At 36.0% G+C, this 21,040-nt stretch overlaps 1 protein-coding gene across 2 annotated transcripts in view; it reads left to right on the forward strand.

Annotated features, from left to right (window-relative positions):
* LOC134529284 (protein C-mannosyl-transferase DPY19L1) overlaps positions 1 to 21,040 on the forward strand; it is a 130,499-nt gene that overhangs the window by 64,844 nt on the left and 44,615 nt on the right. For both annotated transcript variants that reach the window (XM_063363189.1, XM_063363190.1), the window contains exon 6: positions 17,560 to 17,739. In XM_063363189.1, the coding sequence (XP_063219259.1) occupies positions 17,560 to 17,739 (180 nt within the window). The remainder of the gene's footprint in view (positions 1 to 17,559; positions 17,740 to 21,040) is intronic.

The raw sequence follows: 21,040 nt of genomic DNA on the forward strand, positions 1-21,040 counted from the left end.
TGTTTCACTGTCTGTGCCAGTTGCGGCGTGACTGGGAAACAAATTAAATCGGCGCGCGCAGCGCAGCACATTTCTGCTGTTGTGTCAGGCGCTGAGACGTATAATTTTGGGGCTTTAACTGGAAAAGAATTTATACTTCTTTGTGCTGAGACGCGTAATCTTTACGTGTGAAAAACTAACTGTGATGCATCAAGTGACTGAAAACTTTACGCCTACACTGCAGGAGTATTGCACATACGTTGGTATGTTGATCAGCCTTATGACGGAGCACGTAAGCGGAAGAATGCTGTGCTCAGGTAAGAGGCGGAACGAAGATTTACAATTAAGGTTCTAAAAACATTCATTATATACATCCCACAGGATCCCGGTGTCTGTTGGTGTGCATGAGAGAGAAAACTAGACCAGTTGTAGTGTTGAATTTTGCATCCCGAATTACCTTTTTTTTGTACTGTCTCTCACGTAAGAAGTTTAGCTGCCTTTCATAAAGACATGTAATTCAAGTTATGAGAATTACATTTGCATTGGAACTGCTGTGTTAAAGTGTGATGTTAGCCACTTCAAACCCGTTTGGATTTTTTGGTAGTGCACACAACGGACAATATACTAGGCAAAATACTGTAATGAATATTAGCCCAATATATATTAATGTACTTTTATTTTTAGATATTTTTTTTTTTACATGCTGTTTGTAACAAGACTTCTTGCCATAGAATATACATTAGCTCCCAGCTTTATTTGGTAAATTGTAATCATAACTTTTAGATACCAAAATACATGATAGTTGTATTTTATAGTATTTTTATTGTATTTTTTTTTAAATGATATCTGAGCATGTTAAAGTGTACAGTAGGAAGTCATGTGAATTTATAAGAATATACGTGATATAGTTATAATTAACAATTATAGGGATTCCTGATTCACGACTTTTTTTTGAGATGTTTGAAAATAATACACTTAAATGAGGGTAGTTTATCTGGAAACAAATGAAGTTCAAAATAAAGTTGCAAAAAGTTCTTTATTTAATTTGAACTGCTACGTCAAAACCTACAATTTTTTTTCTATTATTGAAAATATTTTAATTAATTTTGTATTGTTTGTCCTTTGTAGTTTCGCCTGCAACCTTAATGAAGGGGTTAAATACGTCAGATAGTTTGCACGAGTTGATGAAGTGAAATAAAAATTTCATTTTATTATGTGGTTAAAATTGTTACGCTCCTCCCTCGTGTCTTGTAAAAGTTATTTAGGTTCCTTATCAACATTAGGAAACACTCTGAAATGTAAATCTGAATTACAAGAAATTGCTGGAAACGATCTGGTCAAAAAGAATAACAGAGGTGCACGCGAGAGAGAGTGTACAAGAAATTTCATGCAGCCCCTGAATGGCTTACAAGGAGCTGGAGGATCGTTTGGTTATGAGCTTAAATAAAAAGTCAAGTTTAGGGTTGCAAGGATTCCTTTTTGATTTATTAAATTAAATCATTCAATTTCTTTTCTTTTCTTTTCTTTTAAACAACTAAGTTAAGTTGGCCCGGGCCCTACACAGAATTATACCAGTTATTCATTAAGGTTAAATTCTTCACAATATAAAAATACATTTATAAAGACAAAAACAAACTAAATTTAAATTTTCTCCCAGCTGGCACTTGTTGATTTTATTCGGGGCATGTTGCCGGCGGAAGGTGGGAAATTCTCTGCCCAGTAGCCTGGGACGAAGTTAAGGCCAGAATGGTGGTATCCCAGTTGATGACCGGCTAATGGGGCTGAACAATGGAGGCTTGGCCTGCACCCCTGGAGCCGTCAGGTTGGTGGAATCTTGGCAGTGCTCTTGAACCTGCCTACAGACCAAACCAATCAAAGAAATTAGGCCTGATCTGTAGGCGATTAAGGGAGGGGCGGAATTCGTCCTCAAGAAGGGCTGGAATCAAAAAGGGGCAGTGGTGAACACTTACCGAAGTGGGGAGATCTCAGCCGTCTCGGTACTGGGTTGGTGCCCATCGCGCGAAGACGCGGTCGTTCGCAGAAGCCATCTTCTTGAAGCTTAATAAGATACAAAGAATTTACAAATTTTTCTAACTGCTCTGTGCAGACTACCGAAGAATAAATGTGAGACTAAAGTAATAAGGCCAGGGTGCCTTTAATGTAGGTAACTACATTCCGCAGGCGAATGACGGAATTCGGCGAAATGAGCGTGAGGTGCGGATCAGCGGAGAAACCCGCCCATCTGCTCTGTTGAAAAGCTGCCCAGAGAATCCTCCTCGATCAAGAGGACTTCCTAATTAAAAGCGGGGGCTCTGCCCTTTGGGTCCAGGTGGAGGGGGACTCTTCGATATCTTGAACCCTCAAGCGCATGGTCGACTCCTGCGAGTTGCCTCGCATAAGGGGGGGGGGGGGGGGGGGTTGACAGTGCTGCACTCTGGCGGCGGTCAGGGGGAAGGACACATGGTTAGTTGGTGTCTCTCTCTCGTTAGATGGGGCAGGCGGTCACTTCTGGCGTGCCCAGAAGTTTTTTTGAAAGGCCTCCCCAAGATGGCGGCCCTGTGGGGAGGGGGAAACCTAGCGCGGGAACTTTGACCGAAAGGGGTCTATGACCGCCCGGGGTCACCTCAGGCAGGGTTATAGATGCGGGGAGATAGGAAATTTCCGCTTGGGCGATGGAAATTCGCGGCGAACGAACGCCACTACGTGTCTGCTCCGGCTTGAAGACTGCTGATGGCCATACTTCCACGAAGTCCGTTGGGAGTGACGCCAGTGCTCGCCACAGCTTTTCTAGTCACGAAATCGTGTAGGATATGAGACGCCGGGCCTGACTGGAGACGGGAATTATAGGAGATTGCTGCTTAACGCAACTTCGGCGAGCTTGAGAGCTGAAGGTGTGAAGGGGGCAGGGGTAGAGTGGAAAGAACACGCTAAAAAAGAATTGACCCGGCCGTTCACTGGGCTAAAAAAATGCCGTAGCCCAATAAATTTAAGTTTAATTTTAAAAATTAAAAAAAAACTCAATTATTATAAAATTAAAAAGGTGCCTATAATGCACATGATTGGCACAAAATCAGATGCAAATCCTGGCCAGGTGCGGTAGTTGTCACCTTTAGCTGTGGTGAAGAGTAAAGGGGACAATATTCTAAACTGAAAGAATGTGTAACTGTATTTTATTTTATCGCGCTTCATACATTTCAGTGGTAATATTGTCACGGTTCGAAATTTTGCAGGGTTGTTGAAATCAAATTTAGGGACTTTACTGACGGGACTCTGGGCTGGCTGCTCTGTTCACTCGTCAGTGCAAGTGGCGTGACCATGTAATTGGGGCACGGGGCCGGCGCGGCGCACTGCGGGCTTGCAGATTTTTGTTTGTTTGTTCGGCCGCGCCTGGCGCAGCCACGGGCCGCAGTTACTGGGGCGCGCTGTCGTAACAAGCCTCGCGGTGTGGCCTGCACGTCGGGGTAGAGGGGGGTAGCCTTCCCAGATGTTCTAGTTAGTTGTTTAGTAAATTTGGCTTCAATAACGAGCGTTTGTTATTGCTAGGCGCGGCAGGGGGCGCAAATTTAAGCGTAAGTGAGTGGTAGCTCGGAGCTCACTCTGGCGGAAGCTATGGCGGTCGCCAGTGGTTACGAGTTGCTAGGTCGTACAGTAGTTTGAGTTAAGCTCGGCATGTAATCGTTTCAGGCTCACTCAGGCGGAGGCTATGGTCGCCGTCTGAGGCAACGAGTAGTTTAGTTCGTAATGTAGTTTAAGTTTAGATCGTCATGTAATCGTCTTCAAGCTGACTCTGGCGGGAGCTAGGTCTCTCGACAGAGGTCACGATTAGTTAGTCCTAGTTTTTAAAAGGTAATGGTCGTTCGGGTTTTTAAGGGCAGGAGAGGCCCCTACGTTAGTTTTAAGTAATCGATCAAGAGGTGCTTATTGGAAAATGTGAGTATTGTTTGATCTTTGTCTTGATTTTAATTATACGTTAAGATGTACTCGTAAGGATTAGGGAAGAGTTTAGTGAAGTTCTCTCTTTCTCTCTTGTAAGGTCGTTCAGTAGTTAAGGAAGTAATGAAGAGATTATTGTTATAAATTTTAATCCCGCTGTGTAAATGTCCGTCAAGACTGATTTTACTTTATTTGACTTTAAGAATAAAATCATTTTAATTTAGTATTATGTTATTTTGCAAAATCTCCTTAGTTCATCTCTCACCAGACATCCTGTACGGGATGACGAACCTATGATCCTAGGTACAGTAAAGTATTTTATGAAGTTAAGAGTAGTTGATGCCAAGCGAGTGACTAAAGAGCTACGATTCATTTTCCCCCAACATTTGGATGTTTACGATTTACGATTTATTTACGACTTATTTACGATTTATTCTTACTTACGACTATCTCTATCTTTCTTTTTTTTTCCCCTTTAACAATATGGCCTAACTGTGTACTGCGTTTGGAACTGTTTCTTTTCATGGCAATATGTGTCATCTTGAAAGGAAATCATAAACGTAGAGATTAAATTATACTATACTTTCATGTTATAACATGTTTTGGTGAGTTTTTGTCTATAAAAATTTTTGGATCTCTAATTATGAATATTTTACCAGAAATTTATTTTTGAATTATATTCGCGGTTAGCTTATTCACATATTTAACGTGATATGTACCTAGTTCTAAGTGAAATCAAATGGAAGTAAAAACCAAAACGTGAGTTATTAATTTATTAAGTAAACTGCATAGTACAGTTTTTTATTTAATATTTAATTTAGCAACATTTTTACACTACTTTGCAGACTATTCACCTATTTTTAGTACTACTTTATGACATTTTAATGATGAAATTTATAAATTTCTTTATCACTTACAGGGGTTGTTATATATGAATTATTTTCTATTTCAACCCCTGTTGTTTCCACTCCTTGCAATAATGACTGGTTAATCAAAATTTCATTCGAACAAAAGTTGTATGTATTATTTAAAATATTTACAATGAATTTGAATGGATTTTATAGTATATCTTCTAAGGCGGTTATGATTTATTCCCCCTTAAATCCTTATTTTTCTATCCCTCTCAGTAATTATTGGATTTATCAGAAATTGTTACCAATAAAAGTTTAAGGAAATATTTTAGAAGGTTAATAATACATTTTAATGGGTTTGATAGCATGCCTACTAAGGGGTCTTTCAACACCATTTTCTTCACACCTTGTAGTAATGGTTAGTTGTACCAAAAATGATTCAATCATGAACCAAGATTTTATATATATTTATTTTATGTATTATTATGGAAATGATTTGTACAAAATTATGGCAGTTTGTGTTCATAAAAAGTTATATATGTGTCAATATTTGGAGACAGCATTGGTTTTGGGCTCTATAGACCATAAATAAAAAATCTATGTAGAAATTTTTTGAAAGTCACTCCATGGTAAATACTATAAAGTTGGTAGTGTTTCTTCAAAATCTAACTAAAAATAAGCATACATAACTTTAAAACCTATCTCAACCCTCCATTAAACTTTACATGCAAGGGGTTACTTAAGAGTGAATACTAGTTAAAAAAAATTTGGCACAGAATTTTACCAAGTTCTTTTAGTTGACTGTATAAAATTTTAGAATATTTTTCCTTAATTTAATTGTGTTATTTGATATTTATTTATTTATATTTGTTACGTGCCCACCCACAGTCAGGGATGCACTTTTCCCGTGTTGTAAGCAACACTGATGCAAGCAACTCTGTAAGCACTTCTCCTATCAAGCGGACTACAGATGAGCAAGGTTTTACCACCGTGCATTATTTACGTAAGAACAAATCCAACGGTAGCCACGAAAACCAACCTGAGTTTGTCAACAAAAAGAAATCAAATATACAAGTTGGGATTAGGAACATCTCATCTCTTAAAACAATTTCAAAGCCAGCTTTCAAAAAAACAAAAGCATTATTTGTAACCCGTTTTGACCCTTTAGTTGAAGAAAAAGAAGTCGTTGATTATACCTATAACCAGTGATATTAACCTATCACAACTGAAAGTTGTTACACTACGATCCAAATATGACACCTATGCATCTTTCCATGTATCAGTATTAGAAGAAGACTTTGACATGATACACAATACAGTTTTCTGGCCGAGCGGTTACCTTATCAGCCCGTTTTATGGTAAGCTACTCCCGGATAAAATATTCAAGAAAGCTGATAATAACATCAATAACCATGAAACAACTAACTCTGCATTGAATTCTTCTGTCCAAGATCACATTCCAATGCCTGGAGGAGCACATTGAAACCCGTATTGCGCATACTGGACTTGTGTGAGTGGGAAATTCTTTACCAAAATGTGAGAGGATTGAGAACCAAATCAATAGAATTTTATAATAATTTAGCTATTAATAATTTTAACATATTATCCGTAACTGAAACTTGGTTTAGTAATATTTGTATTAATTCACATTACTTTGATGATAGATGTTTGATTTTTATAAATGATAGAAATGCAAAATTAACATACAAAAATAGAGGTGGTGGTGGGGTTTTAATTGCTATTAACAAGCAGAAATTCAATTCTGCTTTCTCGATTAAGATAACTTAACATCATGAAATTGAATCTATTTGGGTAAAGGTCAAAACGTCACATACCAACTTCTTATTACTTGGCAATATTTATGTTCCTCCTGATACTTCTACGGCAACCTACCAGTCCTACTTTGAAGATCTCGAAGAAAAATTTGCAAATTTTCTAGATAACATTATTATACTTGGTGATTTCAATGTGCCTGGTATACACTGGCTAAATTCTCAGTCTGATAATATAAATTATAGAGGCTTATCAGCCAAAGCTATAGCTATATGCAATTTTACAACAGGTTTAGGCTTGTCTCAATTCAATTATACTCAGCAGCCCAACCATCTTTTAGATCTTTGTTTTTCTAATTTACAATATTGTCTAGTCAGCAAATCATTAGAACCTCTTGTTACGGAAGATATTTATCATCCTGCTATCATAGTTAATATCCAAATGGATATTTTAACAAGAGATGTTAATACTACGTCTTCTTATCTGGACTACAAAAAAGGTGATTATTTAAGTCTATTTATGGCCATTAAAGAACATGACTGGTCTACACTGTACAAATCTGATGATGTTAATATAATGGTTGATTTTCTCACGACTACTTTGACTAATTACATTAAGAACTACATCCCGAATAAAATAAATAAAAAATCCAGTTACCCGCATTGGTATTCCAAACAACTTATAGAAACATTAAAATCCAAAAACATATCCATAATTTATATAAAAGAAATATGAACCCCTATTATTATGATTTATTTTCTCAATATCGTAGAGAGGCCAAAAGTCTCATTTCTCGGGACAAAAATTTTTGGCTACAAAATCTTAACAATAAAGTTTAAAAAAAATCCAAAAAAATTTGACGCTATGTAAAAATCATGAAAGATGGATACAGACAGAAATTATCTCTTAAAATTAATGATAATGTTACCAATGACCTAGTACTTATTGCTAACAGTTTTGCACATCATTTTTCTAGTATTAATGTAACTCCTACAAATAATTTAAACTACTCAATTTCTGAAAACAGTAAGTACTCTATTCCTATGACTACAATATCTGAGAGCCATGTACTTTGGGGAATTGAATCCATGAAATCCACTATGTCAACTGGACCTGATGGTATTCCAAATTTTATTTTAAAAGGATGTGCTATTATTCTGGCCCCTTTACTTCATTTTATTTTCAATACTAGTATAAATAGCGGAATTTACCCCAAAAAGTAGAAAATTGCAAAGGTAATTAATACCTGTACATAAGAAAAAGAGTAAACTTAATGTTGCAAACTACAGACCGATATCGCTTTTAAATGGATTTGCTAAAGTATTTCACAAAATTATATGTAAGGATCTTGAATTCAATCTTAAAAATAGACTCTCCGACTGTCAACATGGGTTTAGAAATGGGAAAACTACTACTACTCATTTAATTAGTTTTGTTAACCCAATCTATTCAGAAGTAATAACACGGGGTCAAGTTGACGCTTGTTACTTTGACTTAGGCAAGGCTTTTGACACGGTTAACCACTGTATTTTACTAACAAAATTATCTAATATAGGATTAAGCAATAAGTATCTAAAGTGGTTTAATAGCTATTTATTAGGTAGAGTCTTTTATGTTTCTATTAATAATATTAAATCTGATCTACATATAGTTAGTTCTGGTGTTCCCCAGGGTGGAACACTATCCCCTCTTCTCTTTAATATTTTTATAGATTACATTACCAAAGTATTACAATTCTCTAATTGCCTACTTTTTGCTGATGATCTTAAGATTTACAGAAAAATTTCTCTTCATCTAGACTGTAAACTTCTTCAAAATGTCATTTCATCAGTTTTCAAATGGTGTAAAAGAAATCTTGTCGACCTTAATTATGAGAAAACTACATCTATATCCTTCTCCAGAAAACATCATATCATTGTTTCTGATTATAAACTTGGTAATCATGTTATCTTGAAGTCATTTTGTGTTAGAGATTTAGGTATCTTACTTGATAATAAATTGTTCTTTCATAACCATATTGAATCTCTTAGATCGCATTGTAATAGATTGTTAGCATTGATTAAATATATTACTTTCAATGCCACCAATTTAGATTCTATTGTTAGTTTATATTTAGCTTTAGTAAGATCCAAGATTGAGTAGGCCTCTGTGGTCTGGAACAATATCACAAAAACAGATAGTGATAAACTAGATAAATTACAAAATAATTAATCAACATCATTAATCAAAAGACCAACATTACCAACAATTCTAATAGTCTATCCTCTCTCAGATTTTTAGCTCTAAGAAGAGAGCTATTAGATGCCCTTTTGATCTATAACTGTTATACTAATATTTGATTTAAAAAAGGAAAACTGGATTAATACATCCACTGATAATGATACAAATTTACAGTTTAATTTATTTCACTCAACCTTCTTAAGGCTTTTTGAAGCAAATTTCCCTCCAAAATTAGTTGAGGTGAGGGAGGGATATCAAAATCTGTGGTTAACCAAAGGCATAAAAACGTCGTGTAAAAGGAAAAGAGAGCTGTATTTGCTTTGCAGGACGTCAAATGACGCTGTACTCAAATCTTACTATAAGAATTATAGCAAAATACTAAGCAGAGTCATTGATAAAGCTAAGCAGTTCCACCTTCAAAATTTAGTATCAAAATCAAAAAACAAGGCTAAAACTACTTGGGATATAATTAAACATATGACTGGTAAAAGTAACAAGCCTAAGTCAAACTACCCTATTACTGTAATAGTAAATGGGAAATCGTTAGTAGAAGCAACAAATGTAGCAAATGCTTTTAACACCTACTTCTTAGAAATAGTTGATATGCTATTCAAAAATCTGTCGACAAAAAATAACCCCATAAAACTTATGCAGCAAACTCTGCCTAGAAAAACGTGTAATTTTGTATTTACCCCCACAACACCTACAGAAATTTGTGAAATTGTACACTCTTTAGCTCCTAAAACTTCTACAGGCTATGATCAAATATCAAGTGTACTACTCAAGAAATGTATCAACAAGATCAGTGCCCCTCTTAGTAACATATTTAATAAATCATTTTCAACAGGTATCTTTCCAGAACGATTAAAATTTACCATTGTTAAACCTCTCCATAAAAAGAATGATGCGAATTTAATGTCAAACTACAGACCCATTTCACTTATATCAACATTTGCTAAGATAATGGAGAAATTAGTACATAAAAGACTGTCTAAATACCTTGAGTCAAATAACCTATTGACTAAAGATCAGTATGGATTTCGCAGTGGTAAATCCATTGATGACGCAGCGTTTAAATTAACATCAATAGTACTAAAATCCCTAGATAAGAGAGAGAAGGCTGTGGGTCTTTTTTGCGACTTAACCAAAGCTTTCGACTGTGTGGACCACAAGATACTTCTAGACAAACTGTATCATTATGGTATTCAAGGCACTGAATTACAATGGTTCACATCCTATCTAACTCAACGATATCAACAAGTAGCCATAACGGATCAAGACAACGGTGAAATATTCTCGGAAGTAGGTGTAAACAAATGTGGTGTCCCACAAGGGTCTATTCTTGGTCCATTGCTTTTTATCTTGTATATAAATGACTTGCCTTGTTATATAGCTGATAAAGCTAATGCAGTTCTCTTTGCTGATGATACCAGCATACTTTTCACTCAAGCTAACCATCAGACTCTAACTAACAATATACATGAAACGCTTCGCAACTTAAAAATATGGTTCGAAGCAAACAAATTAACATTAAATCTAGAAAAAACAGCATTTCTTAAATTTAACACAAGCTACGTGCAGAATAATGACTTGCAAGTTAATTACGGAGCTACAGTCATAAAGGGATGCATGAATACCAAATTCTTAGGTCTTCATTTAGATAGTTGTTTGAATGGGAACACACACATACACAACATTATACCTAAACTAAATGCAGCCTGCTTTTCATTACGTACTTTGGCTCATTATATGAACCTAGAGTCACTTAAGCAAGTATACTATGCATACTTTCATTCAATAATGTCATTTGGTATAATTTTCTGGGCACAATCTTCCCATAGCAAGCACATTTTCATTATACAGAAGAGAGTCATCAGAATTATGACGGGAGCAAAAAAACTGGACTCTTGCAGACCATTATTCAAAAAACTTAACATTCTTACTTTTCCTTCACAATATATATATTCTACAATTAAATTTGTAGTAAAGAATTTTGACTACTTTTTAAAAAGCTCAGATGTGCACACATACAATACCAGAAATAGAAATGACCTCCACTTGCCACTTAACAGACTCAAGCTAAGTCAGAAGGGTGCAATTTTCTCAGGCATAAAACTATTTAATAAGTTACCTGAGAGTCTGAAAGAGATAAGCAAACAAAATAATAAAAAATTCCAGAAGAACCTTAAAATATTTCTTTTATCTCAGACATTCTATACAGTGGATGAATTTCTCACATACTAACTGTTTGACATTTTATTCTACTTCTTGTAATACAATAATTTTTATCTCACATTTGATATTTAGTATTGTATAATATAATAAGAAAATCCACTATTAAAAAATTAATAAATCTGTCAAATATAATAAAGTCTCAAGCTAAATGTATATGTGAAATGGTGTCTAAATATGTAATCAAATACTATACATACTTTTGTTATTCTTTTGTACATAGATTACTGTATTTATGTATTGCTATGGGTTTATGTGTAAGCGCTGATCTTAGATATGTTATTTTTTAATGTATATAAAACTGACATGTTCCATATCCCAGAACTCCAGCAGTTTGTAAGGGGTCTACGGAATGAAATGAATAAATAAAAAATAAATAAAAACAAAAAAACAAAAACAAAATGCAATTATATTCTAGAAAATACTGGGATTAAAGTACCCACCTATAACAGTCGACAGGCACCTTTGTTATGCTCCTTAGGCAAAACAAATGATATATTATACAGAATTATATCAAATTTTAATAAACATGGTTGCTATTTTTCTCTATCAAAAAATAATTTAAATATAAAACAATTTTTCTTATCTTAATTTAAATTTAATATGTTTAAGGGTTAATGATGCTACTGTATTTAATTTTTTTATAAACAGTTTTTTGATTATCTTTATTGTTGTTATATAATTATGAAACTTGTTCTTGTTTATCTGTTAGTTGCCTGCTGTGTTGTCTTGTGTATGTGTTATTATAGTATTGTCCTCAATGTTATTCATTTTGTTTCATGTGTTTGTTTTGTCTATGTAATTTTTTTTTATTTTTATCGTGCCTTATGCCGTCGGTAGGCATGTAACAAATTGATAAATAAATAAATAACAAAGACAAATAAGGACAAATGAAACACATGTGGGTTTTTTTTTTCGTTTGAAGAACACATGTTTTACTTAATTTTATTTTGATGATGATATTGTACTTATTTCATAGTAGAGTGCTTAGTGGACTGCTTATAAACTATAAAAAAATTAGTGATGCACCGATTCCGATACCGATTAACGATAATCGCCGATAATTACATTTTACCGATTAATCGTTATCACCGATTATTTAAATACCGATACCGATGTAAGTTGTATTTTACGCATCCTTTATTTTCTCGTCAGATTTCGTAGACATATTTCGCCGCATATCTTACGCCAGATTTTAAATAAAAAAAATTAGGCGCACAGTCACTATTTTAATTTAGTATTCATTCCCGCCGCTATTTATTTTGTAAACACGCAACTAAGAACCATAGATACCTGCATACAGATAAAAGTTGTACTGCCAAATTTAGAATAAGACAGCATTAAAGTGGTTACGATTACGATCAGGTTAAGCAGCGCTAGCGATCATAGTGAGAAATAATGAAAACGTCCGAAAGGAGAGAGCGGTTGCTTTAGCACCAAATGTTTGCGAACTTCAGTGTTGGCTAACTTTCCTGTTATTGGTGTCTTTGTTGACATCATATAATCTATGGAAGTATTCCGAAGGTGGTGTGTTTTTAAACGTAAATGTTTGTTATGGCGAATGCGTATTTCTTAAAACGAGACAGTTTTAAACAATGGCGACGCGGGAAAAGAGAAGTGAAGTGTGGAAACATTTTACGACAAGCCAAGAAGACGATAGTAAAGCAATATGTTTATATTGTGGTGCTGTAATATCACGTGGTGGTTCTTGCCGATCAAGCTACACAACCACCAACATGTTGCATCATGTTAAGACACGGCATCCTCAGCAATTTGCATTTGCAGAAAGTACAAGTCAGGCGTGTTCTACTGAGAGGGAACATTCGGTTGCTGGCCCTTCTCAGAAGAAAGTTAAAGTAAGTCTACTTCAACCAACACTGCAAGACGTAGTCGAAAAGAAATTACTGTACAATTCCAATGATACAAGAAGGGGGGTAGCAAAGAGGACCCAGCCAGCTATAGACCAGTTAGTATCACGTCGGCAGTAGGCAAGGTAATGGAGAGGTTAGTGCACAGGCATGTAGTAGGGGAGCTGGACGGAAGGAAGTGGATTGACAGGAGACAGCATGGATTTCGAAGGGGATATTCATGTGAAACTCAGCTGGCTGGCCTTTTGGAGGAGCTGGTGGAGGGGGTAGATAATGGTCTACAGATTGATGCCCGTTTCATCGATTTTGAAAAAGCATTCGATAAAGTTCCTCACGAAAAAATGATTAAAAAAGTGGAGGGAGCTATAAGTGACAGGAGGGTGGTGAGTTGGATTGGTGATTTTATATGCAACAGGACACAGAGGGTACGTGTGGAGGAGGAGATGTCGGAGGAAGGAAGGGTTACGTCAGGGGTGCCGCAGGGCAGTGTGCTCGGCCCACTGCTCTTCACCATAATGATGAATGATATAGGAGAGGAGATACAAGGGCATATTAGGCTTTTTGCAGACGACTGCGTGGTTTACATGGATGCGGAGAGAAATGGGTTACAGGACGATCTGGAAAGGCTGGAAGAGTGGGTGGAAAATAATGGTATGAAAATAAATGTGGGAAAGACGAAAGTGGTCAGGTTTACCAGGAAGAGGAAGATTGTCAGGAGGGAATATCGCTGGAGGGGAGACATGATAAGTGAGGCCGACAGCTATAAATATCTAGGGGTGGTGCTGCAGGGTAACCTGGGGGGGGGGGGGAGCATGTAGACAAGGTAGTGAAGAAGAGCAGACAGGCTCTGGGCATGCTGGGACGAGTGCTCAGGGGGGGAAGCAGCAGCATACGTGACAAGGCCTATAAAACTATGGTCCGCCCCATGCTGGAGTATGCCGCAGCAGTGTGGGACCCATACACGGCAGTTCTTGAGAGGGAGCTGGAGGGGGTGCAGAGGAGAGCAGCTAGATGGGTGAAGGGCAAGTGGAGGAGAACGGACAGAGAAGGGAAGGGGGAGTGCAGTATCACAGAGATGATGATAGGAATGAGATGGGAGAGCTTAAAGGATAGAAGACAGAAGGAGAGATTGGTCAAGATGTACCAGGTGCTGAGTGGAGTGGGAGGATGGGGAGAGCTGGGTGGTAAAGTCAAAATGGGAATGCCTAGAAGTAGGAAGGAAAATACTAGGAAGGTTTTCAAAGAGAGGAGGAGAACAGAAAGGGGAAAAAATGTGATGGTCGTGATGACAGTAGGGGAATGGTATAGGCTGGAGGAGGAGAGTGTGTCGGCTGGGAGTGTGGACCAGTTCAGAAGGAGAGTGAGGGGAAAGTAGGGAGGATGCTTGCCACCGGGCACTTTGTACCCAATTGCAGCCATATATTAAATTAAAAAATCCACGAGCTCAGGAATTTACCACATTGATTGCTGAAATGATATGTGTAGACATGCAACCATATGACATTGTGAATAATAATGGTTTTAGGTGTCTCATGTCTAAAGCAGTTCCGAGATACAACATTCCTTCAAGGAAACACATGGCCGATACAGTAATTCTAAAAATGTATGAGAAAGTGAAAAATAAATTTAGAGAGAGACTTTCTAATCTTGACAATGTTGCTGTCACAACAGATTTGTGGACAAGTGAGGCTTCGTCTCAGATGAATGATTTCATTAGTGTCACAGCCCATGGAGCAGAGCTGTCTCAGAAGGTACATTTCTGCCTTGAAGTTTTACCTTTTGATGGTGATTTGCACATTGCAGTAAACATTTCAGACAATCTCTTGCACATATTTGAAGACTGGGAGATAGGCAATAATGTATGTGCAGTTGTTACTGATAATGCATCTAATATGAAATGTGCCGTAAGAGATCACCTCTGCCTAATATTCCATGCTTAGCTCACAGTGTTCAGCTTGTACTCAAAGATGGGCTGCTGAATCAACGTCCAGTTCGTGAACTGCTTGCTGCATTCAGGAGCATTGTAGGGCATTTCAGTCATTCAACAGCAGCCAAAAAAATTCTTGTCGATGCACAGAAAAAGGTAAACGAACCTCAGCACGTACTTATTCAAGATATTGCGACACGATGGGACTCTACTCTTCATATGTTACGACGTCTTGTAGAACAGCGTCTTTCCATCACGGTTGCTCTCCAAAATTGCTCGAAGTTTAGGTGTCAGATTACAGCTGAAAATTGGTTGCTTGCCGAGCAATTAGTAGATCTTCTTACATACTTTGAAGATGTGACCAAGACAGTCAGCAGTGAAAAAGCATCTGTAGCAGATGCTATACCACTAGTCAACAGCCTAAATCACATGCTGGAAATGAAGATAATGGAGGTTAAAGCCGTTAAAGGTGCCACTAAATCTTTTGCGACCGATTTGAAACATTCACTCGGCTCACGTCTTGGTGAATTGGAAAAGACTTAGATTTTCCTAGTAGCTACGATGCTTGATCCTCGTTATAAACACCATCCATTCCAAAATCCTGACAGCATTGAAACAGTGAAAAATAGTTTGAATGATAGCATGACACTGCAAAAATGTGATCAGACTTCTGAGTCAACTGGCACTTCTAGATGTGCCATTTCTTCACCTGGTCCTTCTGCTACACAGAAGGGAATTTGGCAGATGTTCCAGAAAATGGTTAATAAGTCTATAGCTGCTACAACAGCTTCAACTAGGGGTAAGTACCACATACACTGTGCTACAGTCAAGAAATCTTATTATTTAATTGCTAAACCAAATATTTGTCATTTTGTAATTTTATTATTTACAGGTAATGTAATTGAAGAACTGGACAGTTACATGAAGCAGCCAACATTCGACCTAGGGACAGACCCGATTGAATTCTGGTTAAAAGATGTAAATTACCCACATCTGAAGAAGGCAGCACTGAAAAATCTTATAATACCCCTTGGATCTGTGTGCTCAGAGAGATTGTTTTCATCAGCAGGAAACATTCTCCAAGAGAAGCGCAACAGGATGTTGCCTGAGAACTTAAGAAAGCTTGTTTTTTTAAATTCAAATTTGCCAGTGTTGAATTATCGACTACTAAATGTCAACTGCGTGTTTCACATGTTATATTTACTTTTAAGAATAAAAATAAATAATATAAGCCTGTGAAGATATTTTCATTCTTAGTATTGCTTGATATATTATTATTTGTTTAATTTAGCTGTTGGAAAATGAAAATGTGATAAAATAATCGGTAATCGGTTTGTATCGGTATCGGCCGATGTTTATGTTGGTTATCTGTATCGTTTCGGTAATCGGTAAAGCCTTATCGGTGCATCACTAAAAAAAATATGCATGCCTAAGGTGGGATTCAAACCCACAAACATAGAGTTAGAAACTAATAACAATAACCACTTCACCACTAAAGCAACACCTGACAATGTAGATAACCCAAAACTTTGTGCCACTTCAAATCCTTATTAGCTACAAAACTGTATCAAATGTGAAAATGAAACTTCGAAGGATGTCTGTCATATTCAAAATATTTTAAATGTTCTAATCACTGACAGAGTTAAGCTTCAACATCATTAGAAAGTAATTTAAAAATTCATTGAAATTTTAGTGTGATGAAATTATGCATGCTTTTTCTCTATGGTCTTGAAATCCAAGAAAGCAAAAGTACATATCCTCTTGAACTCACTTGATGTTTTATTTACTTTGCACAATATTTTAGCAACATCTAATTAGAATTTGATGCTAACTCATTATATTGTTTGGAAATTTTCATGGTTAAATAACATAGAGTTTTCTTTCTGTGAGTATTAAAAAAAATCAGCAAATTAAAAAAATATATATATAGTTTTGCTCCTATATTTGTAATTTTGTATTACGTGTTTTTAAACCAAGATATTTTACTGACATCACATTTACAATAGTATAGTTTTATGCAATACTGCGAATTACCTTGTTACAGACTTGCCAACTCTCACGATTTTGGTGTAAGGCACACAATTTTAAGGTCCATCTCACGCCCTCACGCCAAAATAGTGTTTCCTCACGATTTTTCGGGGCCCCAGGAATTTGTTTGTAAAAGTTACAAAACAAGTTTTACGAAAGCTTACAGTAACGAGTTTCCATCAATACTCGAGTCACGTAAAGGAAGCAATTTTGCGTTTTGTAGCGTGTGCCGTGCTGATTTTTCTATCTCGCATAGTGGAAGAGGAGACATTGTGAAACATGTCGCTACAAAAAAACACAACTAACACGTGAAGTGTATTGCATCCAATAAAAAATTAATTTTGCTGTGAACAGTGATAATAGTGTTACACGAGCAGAATGTTATTTTACATCTTTTTTAGTTGCGGCCCTGCATGATCACTACACGGCAGCGCTAAATTATGTTCAACTAAATTAAATCTGCAACCTATAATTTGTTGAAATAAATTTTGAAGCAGAGACCATGTAACATATGTACAGGTATGTCACTTAAATTTAAAGATTCTCATTTGTTGTTTTTTATATCTAACCTGTATTTATGGTCCAGAAAATTTTTATCGAGGACCTCATGATTTTTTAAATTTTAATGTTGGCAGGTCTGTTGTTATGACTTTTAACTATCTTTTCATTTCTCAGTTATTGCATTTACTCAATATTTTGGCAAAAATAATGTTTATTATAAAGAATGGTGCTTGTTGGTCTGTTGCAGTGTACACGAGTCCAGTTTGCTCCTCCGTTGCGTGAGAGCTTTGCATACCCGTTGTTTTTGTGGCACATGTTCACAGTGACTGCTTACTTGACATTCCTGGTGGGGAAAGAAAATCACCAGGTCAACACTGAGAATAAAGATTTACTCAAAAAACTGTTCAAGGGGTCGAGTATTCTTTTGGTAAGTGTTGGTGCTTCTAGTTAAACTTTGCTATGCTACTGCTGTTGTGTGTTAATTTAATTTTCATTGACTGGGTAAAACAATTATTGTGGTTTGGTTGAAATCCAGGCGCAATGAAATTGAGGGGTTTCTAGCAAAAACCACACAGGTCCATTGAAGAAGGTTTTTGGTAAACATAAAATAACATTTTGCCGCTCTATTGTGTATGTGTATTGGCAGTTACATATTTTTTTATGGTGAAGTAGTGCTTATAAAACATTTGTAACTACTTAATTTGTGTATATCTGGTATAGCCAAGGAAATAAAAAAATATAAGATGAATGACATATGAGGTTTTTGCAGAATCAATAGACATGAGATGTTTTGTAAGGAATATAAAACTGTGTTAATGTCATAGTAATATATTTGTATGGCATATATAGTCACAATATAACAATCATTTGAGGAAACAAAATCATAGTAACAATAAACATTACCTATTGTTTTACTACCAGCACTGATTATTAGGATTATAATATGCTGGTCAATAAGAACTATCACTCGATCATCGATCACCCACTGCTGTTGTCATCACTGTCAATGTCTTCTTCATTAAGCTCTGCGACCTTCAATTCCTGGGTCTGCATAAGTTTATCATAGAATGCTCTATGATCAGCATTTTCCAGGTAGTCCATGAGAGCCTTCACATCATGAAGTTTGACAGGCTTTATGGGAACAAATGAGAGAGGTTTCAGGGTTATTTCAGTTGGAAGTACCATAGAAGGCTTAACTACCACACTGTCTCGCCAGGGTCCTGTGTAAGTGTCTCATAAATGAACACGTTTATTATATTTGTGAATGTGAATCATTCTTACAGACTTGGTTTTTAGTCCTGGCTTCGGGTATTTCATAAAGAATGGTTCAGGACCCGCCCGAATATCGAACATGTCACAGAACCTTTATAGAATGTGAACGAAGATGGGTATTTCCTTGCTTGCATTTTTATTTTGTCCCAACCTTCAGTAGTTCCTACATATGGAGTTTTGCATTTTTTTCAACTCAACAAGAGAAAAGTCTTGGTCGTTTGGCAAATAACTGTGACCCCTCATAGGGAACAGATAAGTGATATTGTTATACATTTTGAAGCTATGAACCAGAAAGTACAAGAAATGTACCATTACACGATTTTTATTTTGGCCACTACATCCAACACTTATAAGTACCAGATCATCATGGGTGGCTCCTAACTCAATGAGACAGAGTAAAAGCATGCTAGTCACTTCATTTGCTCCTTTTCTACCTTCACCTTCATGGTATGTAAACATAGTAACCTCATCAGTCCCCAAGTTCTGTACACCAAAAACATTGTACCATAGTTGTCTTGAGTAAAACACAGTGTTAGTTTTGAGATGGGGAAGAGGTAGGTTTTGCATATAGTCAAAACTTAAACAAATGATATTTCCAGCTTTTGCTTTAATACCATAGTCGGTTTTTTTGTCTAAAGGCCTCAGCTTTCCACAAATGGAGAGATTTTTCAAGCAAGAGTTTAATTTTGTCTATGTGTACTGCAGTACTAGATATTTTCTGCTTCAAAGAATCACAGATTGAACATGTATCGGACCTTGGGTAGCCAAAATAAATATTGAATTCACAGTCCAATATAGTTTGTATGGAACATTCAAACGATGGTTTTCAATAAACATTTCATGCATTTTTGCAATAGATAAATCCTCTGGTAAATACCTTTTGTTCGGATTGTCTCGTAGGGAGTAGTGTGATGTGCGAGCTTTAAAAGAGGTAATGTGTGATCTAATGATGTCCCGGACATTATCAGGAGCTTTTGATGGTCTGTTTGTTTGCTTCCCACGCATGTCTTTTGGTGACTTACCTACCAGTTGTGAGCAAACATTTTTGGATTCTTCTTACACGCGCCAAGTAGTAACTCCATGAAGGCTTGTGAATGCTGCATAACATACAGGAATGTCTTTGCCATTTAACCTTACTTTTGTATGAATATGCAGCACAGTGGCAATGTGGACTTGTGTGATTTTAACTGAATAAATTGAGACTTGTGTGTTCATTTCAGAAGTAATCTGGACTAGTGTGGTTTTTCCTGAAATCCTGTTTCTTTATTTGACAATATCTCTGGACTAATGTTGTTTATGCAGGAAACTATTTGTGTACCAAATGTCTCCTTCAGAGAAGTTTAACCAACTGTCATAAACACCAAAATTAACTATTTGGACTTTGTGGTTTTTGCTAGAAACCCCTCAATTGTTTTGTCAAAGTGTTTCAGAAATGCAGTGTTACCTTTGATGGTATTGAAAAATATTAAATGATAATATTTATATCTGTCAAAAAAGATTTCTGTGTACAAATCTGCTCTGATGATTAAAATAAACAAAGCTTTACTAAAAATTTACATCTTTTTACTATGTCTTCTAAAATGAAATACTTTGAAATAGTCAATATTATGTAAAATATCTTTCAATGTAATTGATTGTATTTAATTCCTTTAATTGTATATTAGTAGATAATATATCAAATAAATTCATTTAAAATTATGGGAATCAATAAATAATTCTGTAAAATAGTCTGCACTAAGTATGTTTAATTGTATATGGTCACTCACCCAGAAAATGTTTTATTTAAAACTATTGCTTGTAATAGTGTCCTTCTAGCAACATTGTAGCAATTTTGTCAAAGGTCTTAGGCTTATTTTCTTGCTGTGGTGATTTCATTTTAAACATCTTCTGACAAGCACCAAAGGGATTTGTTTACTGATATTAGTGTTCATAGTTTTTTACTCGATTACATTTTATAACTTTCAAATCCAATTTTTTTACATAGGCCTCAAATTGTATCAGGTGAGCTGGAGTTAAAAAAATTTATTTTACTTTAAAAGGCCCCAGAGCTTTTTTGCATTGATGCCGTACAGGGGCTATTCCCCGTGAAGCTCCACTACCCTCCTCCCCTTCTCCCAGTCCTGGCATAACGTACTGACATTGTACGTCAGCGCATGACCTGTGTGTTAGGCCATGTTCAACAGCGCTCCTTCTCCCAAGTGGGAGAGGGAGAGGAGAAGCGCATTAGAGTATGTTAAGAAAGTAATAATTATAATTTGTGTATTTTTATTCTCAGCGGCTGTGTTATTTTAGATTTGCTCATTGATCATTTAAATAAATAACTTTTAATTATTTTATTGTCACCAGGCAGTCTTGAAACATCTATGAACACACTCCTGAGGAATAATAAGTTTTTATACTTTTTATATTTTTAAAAACAAATGCTCTATCTTAATTATATGAAAAGTTTTATGCCC

This window comes from Bacillus rossius, chromosome 2 (assembly GCF_032445375.1).
Source record: "Bacillus rossius redtenbacheri isolate Brsri chromosome 2, Brsri_v3, whole genome shotgun sequence".
Taxonomy (NCBI): Eukaryota; Metazoa; Arthropoda; class Insecta; order Phasmatodea; family Bacillidae; genus Bacillus; species Bacillus rossius.